Source organism: Patella vulgata, chromosome 8, assembly GCF_932274485.2.
Source record: "Patella vulgata chromosome 8, xgPatVulg1.2, whole genome shotgun sequence".
In the NCBI taxonomy this organism is placed as follows: domain Eukaryota; kingdom Metazoa; phylum Mollusca; class Gastropoda; family Patellidae; genus Patella; species Patella vulgata.
Window position 1 is genome coordinate 54,671,507 of NC_065886.2, and position 12,057 is coordinate 54,683,563.

The following is a 12,057-nucleotide window of genomic DNA, read 5'->3' on the forward strand; positions in this document are numbered from 1 at the left end:
CTTGCTGTAACAGACCGTTTCATTGGCTAATCCCTCACATCATCCAGAGCGCGGGTTATATAACAACTCTTCCAGATCCTAGTGTTGTGAAGACAAGTTAAACGAAATTTTAAACTATAAAAAACGAAACGAAATAGGATCTGTGTCATATGTCATATTGTCATATGTACAGCTTGAAATTGTTCGAATGTTTCCATCAAGTTATAACCCAACTGTTCAAAGTACGTCATAATACCATAGAATCATGTAAACCAATGCAAATAGTATTACATATAATTATGTTTAAGCACGTTAAGGGCCAACATGTAATTTTTGAAAACGGATTAAAAAATATATTCTCTGAAGGTTTTGTTTCTGAATTATGATAAATCGTTATGTTTTGAAGATACACCATCTCCAGCCATGATTCAACGTTTTTAGAAGCAGTATCCTTCATCGCGGAATTAATCACTGCAAATTTAGCAGAGAGAGGGGGAGAAGGGGGTCTTTAGCAGGAGGAAACTGATGGACCCGGAGTAAACCCACGAGATTGATCAGACGAAAACCACGACACTTGCCTCAATGACAACCTTATGATCAACGCTCTCGATGACAGGCCTTGTGATCTAACACGCATGTATTTAGCCACCAAACCACAGGCATATATAACAGTAATATAATATGTAATTATAACATGGGGCTCCCTTATTACTAGTCGTTTGGATGGTACAAACCCTTGCACCTGTAGAAATACGCTTAAAACAGTCCCCCAACTCTTTCGCAATTCTAGATCGCTGTTTCTCGCAAAAGTCAACACAAACCTTGACACTACTGTGTAACAAATTAAAAAAACATGAACAAGACTTGTAAAATGTACACAATGTAACATGAATAAAACTAAGAAAAATTCTTCTTCTGCATCCACTTACAATAAGAACGATAAATTAGCAAGGGTACTTGATTACCATTTATCATCGAGTAAAGTTTCAACTGGGTTTCTCTAGTCTTTGTCATTCTGTATTAAACAGTAATTCTCTAGAATTGTCCTGTGTGTTTACAGTCTCTGGAGATACCACTTGACTTTCAATGTAGGTATATATTATTTTAGTTCAAACTATAAAACAGAAATAATATCCGTCTTTCTGGTCCAGGAGATGTAAATAAAATAAAAACAAATGATTTGAGTAGAGATCTGATAATTTAATACCAATGATGTTTTTATACTAAATGAAATACAATATACATGAATAATAATAATATTACTTTCATTCAGGTCAGACTCTATATTATTATCAACAACTCGTATTACTTTCATTCAGGCTCTATATTTTATCAACAACTTGTATTTCTGTAAGCAATCTTCTAAACCTCACTTCTTGACAATCGGCACTAAGAAACGTCATGATAAACCTCAGTACTAAACAATCGGCACTGAGAAACGTCATGAAACTTTATAACAACATGTATGACATTACAATTATTGTCTTCTTGCCACCAATTTCAAGTAATAAACTAGAACTTAGCAGCATTTCAGCACAAACAACCAGGATTCTGATCATTGAAGAGAATTATCTAAAACCCAACCTCATATACATCAAAATTACAATTAGCTTCCATGTTGACTAGGTTAGATATTACATAAACTGTAAAATAAATGAACTGTGGATGGAGTTTAAAGGAACGCAAGGTGATAATAATTTATTTGAATTTGAGCATGTACCGGTATTTAATTTTAGAGTTATAACACTTGATTTTATAACAACATATAGTTCCTGAAAGGGGTCTGAAAGTTTATTCTTTCAACAAAAAAACTACACAAAACATGAATCATACTCCTCCCTGTATGAGGTTTGATTATAACCAAGCTGTGTAAATTATATATAACCAGTTTCTCAAATACTGTTAACAAGTGTTTAAATAACTCACTTTATGAAATAACTCATTTGATCAAATACCTCACTTTATGAAATAAATCACTTCATCAAATAACTTGATCAAATAACTCACTTTAACAAATAACTCATTTCATCAAATAACTCACTCTATCAAATAACCCACTTTATCAAATAACTCACTTTATCAAATAACTCACTTTATCAAATAACTCACTTTATCAAATAACTCAGTTCATTTAAAGTTGAGATTAATGACACCACTGATCTCTATTTGATTTGTTAACAGGTAAAATAATTAAATGTTGAAAACTTTGTTAAATCGTGGACTGACAAAGCCAGAGGTTCAACATCTATCTTCTTGTCATCTTTTTACAATGATTTTCACATTTCAATTGACATGAAAAATGAAATAACATAACATGAAGATTAGAATTGTTGTTAAATAAAATGTTTGAAAAATGGACAGATTTCTTACTAACATGACAGTCATCAACTCAAATAATTTATTCCAAGTGAATGGTTCCATTTTGAGATACATCTAAATAATTTTTCTTTACATATTTCAAAATTCAGCTTAACAATTAGTAGATATTGTAGTAGTAGTAGTGTTTCTACAATAAAATAGTGAGCAGTGTAAAACTCTAAAACTTCTCAAACAATAATTATTTAATGATAGAGAAATGGGGTTTAACATCCATTTGACACAAACTAGGAGGACACCAGAGGACCCGGAAAAACCCCACAAGGTTGGACTACTCCTTGCCACATACAGACCTTATGATACAACGCGCATGTGCTAACCATTCGACCATCCCCCCCCCCCCACCCCACTAATTATTAAGTGTCTAATATACTTAAGAGTGTACAGTTGACACTTTCAACATGCAGATTAATCAATGATGACGATGATGGAATATGTTGGTCCATTATAAACATCAATAAATAATTACATCATTATGCAGGAATTAACATATAAATTATAAATACAACAAATGATAAATTGCCCTATTTGTCGTTCATTGCTTAAAATCATAATAAATACTTGTAAATAATAAACAATTCATTCAGATACAAACACAAATCTTTCAATTATTTTAATTTGTTTGTTAGAATCTATGAGGTTATGTGAATCAGTATAGCTGTATAAACCGGGATATTAGCAAGAACTGTGGTACTAGTTATGGAATATAGAATGACGATGTTATAACAAAACATAGGGTAGTCCATCTAGAACAGAAAGACATCAGCAGACTTTGGTAGAATAAAAGTTGAATTTAATGCAACCCTTAACAAGGTCTGAAACCTTATATATCAAACTTTATTCTACCTAACTCTGTTATACTTCTGTTCAACAGTCACTTCTCTATCTATTTATGTCTACTCTCTGCATCTAAATTAATTTTTATCCCACAGTTAAGCAGATTTAACAAGTTTATAAATTTCAACTGAAGAGAATATATTATAAATGATAGTAAACATTAAGAACGATAAAGGAATAAATAATTACAAGTTTATTTTTAAACAGATTGTTAATAATTAAAAATAATCAACTGAACATATCCACAATGGTCAACTCCACAATGGTCAACTGAACATATCCATAATGATCAACTCCACAATGATCAACTGAATATATCCACAATGATCAACTGAATATATCCACGATCAACTGAACATATCCACAATGATCAACTGAATATATCCACAATGATCAACTGAATATATCCACAATGATCAACTGAATATATCCACAATGATCAACTCCACAATGATCAACTGAATATATCCACAATGATCAACTGAATATATCCACGATCAACTGAACATATCCACAATGATCAACTGAATATATCCACAATGATCAACTGAATATATCCACGATCAACTGAATTTATCCACAATGATCAACTGAACATATCCACAATGACCAACTGAATATATCCACAATGATCAACTGAACATATTCACAATGATCAACTGAATATATCCACAATGATCAACTGAACATATTCACAATGATATAATAGATATTATGAGACTCACTTAAACATACATTCCTATCTAGTAGTCACATCTTACATTTTAAATATGTTGAGAAATTAATCCAATGTTATTTAACTCTGTTATAATTATTGGTGTGGTTTTGGTTGTAGATTTATAAAAAGTGTTAATCCTTTATTTGTTTGTTTCCATTTCAATATGAGATAATTTTACTGATTTCAAATAATTAAATAAATGCTAAGAGATAAAACAACTGTTTTAATAAACACTGACAAACTAGTTATAATCGTCATGACAAACTAGTTATAATCGTCATGACAAACTAGTTATAATCATCATGACAAACTAGTTATAATAGCCATGACAAACTAGTTATAATCGTCATGACAAACTAGTTATAATCGTCATGACAAACTAGTTATAATAGCCATGACAAACTAGTTATAATCGGTATGACAAACTAGTTATAATCGCCTTGACATGAATTTAATTATCCCAATACTTGTGTCAGCAATATTCTTTAAACCTTCAAGACCATATTTTAAATCTACCATTTGGTTAAAACATGCCTTATAGAAGTATTGATTCTACTACTAGTCAGTTATCTATACCCAATATGGATGATCATTCATCAAATAATATAAATGTGTTCATCAATTTCAGCCTATAATATTCAGTTAAAATGTTTGGGGATATCAACAGAAGGAACATAATTACAAAATTTTAACAATCTAAATGGCTGTAACTTTAAGTAAAAATAAAACAAGTCCGGCAATTACTAGGAAAAAAACTTTATACACCATCATGTGTTGCCTGAATTAGATGCATCCATGCCCAGGGTGGTAACCTGCACGATGTCTGTAGTTCTATCTATGATATTTAAGAACAGACAATTTTATACGACTAAAACAATGACAGGGTATAAACTCACACTCCCAACACAATAAAACACACACGGTAAGTTGAAATAATCGTATTGTAAGTTTTTTGATAGCACAATAAAATGTATGGCACATTTATTTTTTTCTATGGGTCGAGTTTCATCTTTCTAATGTAAAAACATCATCTTTATATTATCAAGACTATTTTATACATATCTCAACTCTTTATTTCATTTAGTACAGTATATCTCAACTCTTTATTTCATTTTATGGTATATCTCAACTCTTTATTTCATTTAGAATGGTATATCTCAACTCTTTATTTCATTTAGTATGGTATATCTCAACTCTTAATTTTAATTAGTATGGTATATCTCAACTCTTTATTTTATGAAAACTTTAACTCAGATATTACTGTATATCTCATTTTAATTAGTTAAAAACTAAAACCTCAACACGAATTTCAGTCCTCAATCAAAATTCAATATTTCTACACTGTTTTAGTTGATGTTTCATGAATAAGATATCATCACCAAGGTCTGATCTGGCTGCTTGAGGGACCTACATCACCAGAATATACATTAATCATATACTGGTTGTCAACTAGGTAATAACATACTAGTAAACAGTTATAAATAGTTGTTGGTATCATAAACAAGACAGGGTATGCTTATTCATTCTAGAACATCTGATATCACTTTTATTTATTTGAGAAATTCACACAGCTAACTGTTTAATTTGTAAACAAGACAGGGTATGCTTTTTCATTCTAGAAAATCTGATATCAAATATTTGAGAAATTCACATAGCTAACCGTTTAATTTGTACTTGAGTATATGTACATACAACTAGTTGGACAACAAAGGGTTAAAATAAGTATCTACTTAAACTTGATAATATGAAGATATATGAACGGAGACTTGGCCCATTTATAAAAAACAAAACAATAATAAATAACATGGACATATAATAATAACTAGAGAGTTAAATTAGCTAATAATTTGACTCTTCCAGCTTCGTAATCATCCTCATCAACATTAACCAATAACTTGATAGCTTCATGACCTACTGCTTGTTTTAATGTATCTGGAAATAAAAACAACTTTAATTATTATGAGATGACAATATGCTAATTTTTATTTATTTATTAAATACAATATGAGCCATGGAATTTTGTTCAGAGTGAAAATGTCATCCACTACTATCAAATTATAAGTGTCATGTTTTTTTTGTTTTATTTTCCTACAGTGACAACCACGACTAAAATGAAATGAAATGGGGTTTAACATCCTACTGTTCTGCTCTGACTGGGCTAATGAAGACGGGAATTTTGCCTGGCCAGCGGCACTATGGCCTACTCTTATATCGAATTTCAACTGTCAAGGGATCTTTATGTGCATGCCAACATATACACGGGACCTCGGTTTTTCATCCCATCAGAATGACTAGACAGCTGTACTTGTCAGGCCCTCCATCCTGCACCACTGGCAAGGGGGTAACCACGTCGGAAAATGCTGATGAACTTTCTCGGCCAATATAGGGATCAAATACCCGACCTCCAGGCTAGCGAGTCAGCATCTTACCTATTTAGCCACCGTGTCTCCCCAACCACGACTAAATACTAAATTAAATTTAAAGAAAGCAGTAACAACCCATATGTAGCAAACTATCTTATTTGTTATTTACTGCCGTACGAGTTAAAGACATGGCTTATATGTTAGGTGTAGATTTATCAAACGAAACACTGATAGTGTGAAGAGCATTGGCACTTCACATTCATTTTCATACAGATTTTTGTCTACTCCCTTCAGGTCGCATTCAGCCCTTACCCCCACGCAATACAGATAATGTGAATGAAATGGGGTTTAATGTCCTTGTTTTCTGAACCTACGGACATACAGTGTGCTGAGGGAAATTTTACCTGGTCAGCAATTGAATTCCAGTTGTCTGGGGTTCTTTTACGTGCACACCAAGATGTACACATAGTACATACGTCGTTTATTGTCCCTTTCAAACGACTAGATGCTATTACCAGATTTAAAATCCTGCACACTAACAAAAGGCAACAACGCCAGAAAATCTGGAGGAACATTCTTGACCATCATCGGGATTGTACATGAGAACTCCAGGTGAGCGAGCTAGCACCTTGCTCACTGTGCCACCCAACATGGAATACAGGTAATATTAGACAGAAACAACTAGAAGACAACACCAACCTGTTATAAAAACACCTTTAAGAGCTTCTAACAAAGACCCATTTATATAATCTCTCCAAAACGCATCTAAATAAGTTAGCTCTGAAAATTTTATATCACACACAATAGAGCCTAAGTCCCGAGATTTTAAAATAGTGTTTGCTTGAGCAAATTTTTCAAATTGTCTTTCTAATAATTCAGGTTTATTCGAGAAAATATTTCCATCTAATGCATTTTCATGTTGACAATATTCAGCTCTCACCCTTAATTTTATATCTGAAAAAATAAAACAAAATAATATACATCAACATGTGGAATCTACTAAAGAGAGAATACTTGAAGGTCAATTACAACACAAAGACTGAGTCATTCTATATTCATAGACAGGTTTTGGAATGTACAGGGATAAACAATCTGTGTGTTATTGATAATTAACTATCAAATACTAGCAGTGCACACTTTATAATATATATAATAAATAGTACGAGAGATTCCAATTATTATGGCCTTTAACCATTTAGCCCCTAGACTTTTTACTTTTGTATTTTATAACAATGGTGGCCTTCAAGTCAATAACTACACACGTAAATTGATCAGCAAGGCTGGGTTAAGATAGGGCTCTTCTTCACGAGCAATTCCAGCCAGTTAAAAACATCTAAAAAAAACAACTCTTGCATAGGTGACAAGGGTAAGAACCATGTGTAAATTTCAAACACAATTCTGAATTTCAATTGGGTTTGGCTTGCTTTCCATGTATGGAATTTCACACTGTATTTTGTGGAATCCCACGTAAATGATGTCATAACACCATGTTCAAAGAATCTGCCATTTGCATAAGTGGAAGAGAACCTGTGTTCATACGGCAGGTATGACACGCATGTGCACTCTTCACGTGAAAAAAATTCTACGGAAAAGCCGCTCATCAAGCAACTTTTTTTTTAAGCACGAAAATGATTACATGGAAACGGTCCCACTACAATTGCAATAGACCAACTTTTCCACCGGGAGAAACACGCAGGCAAGATTTGGTTTTTTTTAAAAAAAGCTAAAACATATGAACTGTTCACATTTATAAGACATAACGTGTAAGTGTTAAGGGAGTTAGCTCCATTTGAACTCATAAGCAATTCAGAAATTCAATAGGATTCCTACTGATGTTTAAAGGAGCTAAATCGCTAATATTTGGGACCTAGAAATTGACCCAAATGGGTCGCAACGCATATAATAATGTAATCTGATTGTATATAAACTGATTTACATTCAATTGTTTCCGTTTTGACTCTTAATTTCAAATCAGTTATGTCCAGTGAAATACGGCCTGTGTCTCAACCCTATAGCAATTTCTAGCGTCTGGTTACTCCAGTCTATTGAGCAGGCTCTCCAGCTGAATATGTCTAGCTTCGTTCTTTCTGGTCACTTGTTGCAAATGACAGTAAAACGCACTATAATACACGATTCGTGTACCAATGGTAAAATGTTTATTTTTGTCTTAAATATTGGATATCAGAAGCATGTCTTTTCCTGGTAAGATCACAACATCAATGTTGATTTTTAAATGACAAATAATTCGTATTTTCAACATGTATGACTTTGGATGATATTGAGTTAGAGACTTAGATACTTTAACCTAACAAATCCCAACAAGTTTTTAAAAAAATCTCAAAAAACTGTGAACCAAATAAAATACAGACCAACATCCAAGAATTCTGCAATATTTTGGTTTACAATTACACATAACACAACACTAAGATCTTTAAACTACTAGAATATTTGGGTTTATAATTACACACAACACTAACGTCTTTAATATAATACTTACCACATGTCTCTTTCTTCTTCATTTCTAATTCTTCATCCACATTCTTTAATTGATGGTCCGTTCTTGAAGATTTTACTTTTGTCATTGAACATGATTTCCTTTGCCTTTTTCTGTGTGACGTACTAGGTCTATTATCACTAGTTGAAAAAGTTTTATCTAAATTGGAATTATCGTCTTTATCTACATTTGAAATGTTCGAATTATTTTTCTGTTTATGTTCTGTTTCATTTAAATACACGTCAACAGGATCCAGTTCAACTGAAAAATGAAATAAACCATTTTCATATTGGTGTCCATGCTTAAGTTTTGGTAATCTGACCAAAAATTTAATTACCAGGTAATATACAAATAAAATAAAATGAAATGGGGTTTAACGTCCTACTGTTCTGCTCTGACTGGACTAATGAAGACGGGCATACACTATACAGTATGCTGTACTGAGGGAAATTTTGCTAATACAGCCTACTCCATATCAAATATTCCAATTGCAAAGGGTTCCTTTTACCCGCATGCCAAGGCCAATGTATACATGGAACCTCATTTTTTTTTTTACCCCTCGAAACGACTACACGTTGTCACTTGCCAGGCCCTCCCTGCATCAGGGTAATAATTATAACCACACTCTACAAAAATTGCAGATGTAAAAAAATACAATATTGTCAGCCTATTAATTGATCAAAACTGGTAGACTATTGGATGAAATCCCTTTCCAAATTTATTGAAAATAAACATTTGTCTTCTTTCTTATAGGCTAAATAATAATAATGAATATTATACATAAAAAAACAAAAAATATCGGCACAGCCTATAATGTAGTAGTGAAATTGTGAGCTACCTGTCTTACGCTTCCGTAAGTTTACCAGATGAGTAAGATCGTGTCTTGTTATTGTTCGTAATAAATGCAAAATATGCTTGAAATTTGTTTCGTCAACACGACCCATTTTTTCGAGAGCTACTAGAAAACTGTAACCGTCCGTCACGTTGGAAATTAATTCATCGTTCATTATCTTCGTATACAGAAACTTCAAAACGGCTACATCAATTGACGTCATTTGGTCCCCAACTAATTTAAACACACAGCTAAGAGTCTTGTGTTTAGTTGTGGAATTCATTGAACTTCCTTCGACAGGAGTCGCCATGTTGGACTTGACAGCGACTTAGTTCGAATCTGCGGCTTTAGACATTTCGCCCAAAGACAACCTGTCCCCACGTTAAAGATATCTCGCCAAGTTTGGATCATGGGTTTTGAAAACTGAAAGGCTTGCGGTGAATAAAATCTGAATATACAGAAATCTAGGATATTATATGCTGTGATAGGCTTTATTTTTAGTTGTAGTAATTTTATTCCATAAAAAACATGTTCTGTTGATAAGTAGGCCTATAATGTGGGTTTTCTCCGGGTCCTCCGGTTTCCTCCAACTGCTAAAGACCCCTACGCGCAAGTGAATTATTGATATAAAATGACCCAGTTTGTGTCGAATGGACGTTACCCCCCCCCCCCACTCTCCCTCTCGCTCTCTCTCTCTCTCTCTCTCTCTCTCTCTCTCTCGCAGGAAATGTTATAAAGCAGAGCAAAATCTGTTACAAATCTACTTTTCACAACCTTTTGACACGCATAAAATATTTCGAATGTAAGACTTCACTTATCTGCGTAAGCTTCTAAACAGTAGTCTTAATCTATTATTTATTATATTCCCAACAATATCTACCAGGGTAGCCCACTTCATGATTCATGACACCTTTATATTCATACTTTTATAATAAAAAAAAAATAAAGACGCCGATGTGAGTAAAAAAAACAGATTAATTATGCAACAAATAAATAGTAATTTATCATTTTCATAAAGACCATCATAGGGGCAGCCGAAATACGTACCTCAGCCCGGGAATTATTCACTTCCCTGTGTATCACGTCGCCTACAAATCGAAGGGCGGAATACAATACATTCGGCCATCCACCCATAACCCTAACCCTAAACCGAAGGGCGGAATACAATACATTCAATAAGTAGCATCTAAACAGATTAAACAAATCCCAATATCTTTCTGCACACGGGGCAGGACATGCTTACTCATAGCGAAACGAATCAATAGTGTTGCCATTTATATTTGTCCGATTCTACATTTGGTTGGCAATTAAACTACAAACCGCGGGGCCCTGTTTCACGAAATTTTAACTAAAGATAAAATCCAATTTTAGTAGATACTTCAATTTTGATTGGCTAAGCACTAAAATCAATCTAATATTATCCAATCAAATTACTAAAATTTGGATTTTATCTTAGTTAAAATTTCGTGAAACAGGTCTCGAGCTCTTTAAAATAGATCGTGCCATGTCAATTAAAAATCTGGATTGATCGGAGAAGCAAACTAGGAATGTGACAATCCTTCTAAAGCAACAAGACGAAGACGGTGTTTTACAGCCAGTAACAACATCTAAAACATTCAAGTACGTTGTGGCCCAAATGGTAACAAAGGTATGAAATGAAATAAAATTGGGTTCGCTCCGTCTGGGCTAATGAAGACGGGCATACGCCATAGAGTGTGCTATGAGGGAAATTTTGCCCGGGCAGCTACACTATACCCTATACTCTTATTCCAACTGACAAGGGATTTTTTACGTGCAAGCCGATGTATACACGGGACCTCGTCTTTTTTGCCCTATCCGAACAACTAGACACCTAGTCCTTGTCAGGCCCTGCACCAGTACAACTGGTATACAATATTTAAAATAAGCCACGTAACTTGTATATGGAGAACTACAAACGGCACAGATTAAAGGTAGTAAAAAAATATAGTTTAAAATTGTACCATTGTATATTTAAAGATTATATTAAGAATAATTATTTACGGATTTCCATATGAACAAAGAATTTAACATCATATTTCGTTTGGCGTTGAGTGACAATAGTTTTGAAGAAGATTTATTCTAATATCTTTGGATTAAATCATCAATGAGCATTGAGCAGCAAATCTGATTCAATCCAGTGAAAATCCGACGCATAAGATGGCATCGAGAGTTGATTATGATCTTTTCATGTTAATAAATGTCTAATTAATAGTTTATATAACATTTCAGGCCCAAAGAAGGACCTGCAATAGGCAGATTTAACTGTAGCATAATGTATGTTTAAGTATCATTGGTTTGATAATGAATAACAAGTATTACATCAACCATTTTGAATTTTGTTTAGCCGCTGTGGCCAAATATGTGGCCGTTATGACCGAATGTATGGCCGTTTGGACTATTGTTTGGGCGAATTATCCCATAAAACGAGACATAATTA

General features: G+C 33.3%; 1 protein-coding gene across 1 annotated transcript; it reads right to left on the minus strand.

The window, feature by feature from the left end:
- Nucleotides 1–1,158: 1,158 nt before the first annotated feature.
- LOC126830010 (death effector domain-containing protein) lies at nucleotides 1,159–9,915 on the minus strand. The gene is made up of 4 exons (XM_050560208.2): nucleotides 9,606–9,915; nucleotides 8,771–9,028; nucleotides 6,973–7,227; nucleotides 1,159–5,842 (listed from the first exon to the last, which is right to left on the minus strand). The coding sequence occupies exons 1-4, from the start codon at nucleotides 9,907–9,909 to the stop codon at nucleotides 5,733–5,735; spliced, it is 927 nt and encodes a 308-aa protein (XP_050416165.1). The 5' UTR covers nucleotides 9,910–9,915; the 3' UTR covers nucleotides 1,159–5,732.
- Nucleotides 9,916–12,057: the final 2,142 nt, after the last annotated feature.

Bases quoted from the DNA above. Each gene is read 5' to 3' on its own strand.
- LOC126830010 (XM_050560208.2), bottom strand. From the start codon at position 9,909: ATGGCGACTCCTGTCGAAGGAAGTTCAATGAATTCCACAACTAAACAC. The intron at 9,029-9,605 runs GTAGCTCACAAT...TTCATTTTTCAG, and splicing joins CTTACGGAAGCGTAAGACAG to TTGAACTGGATCCTGTTGAC. The intron at 7,228-8,770 runs GTAAGTATTATA...TTATTTTTTCAG, and splicing joins GAAGAAGAAAGAGACATGTG to ATATAAAATTAAGGGTGAGA.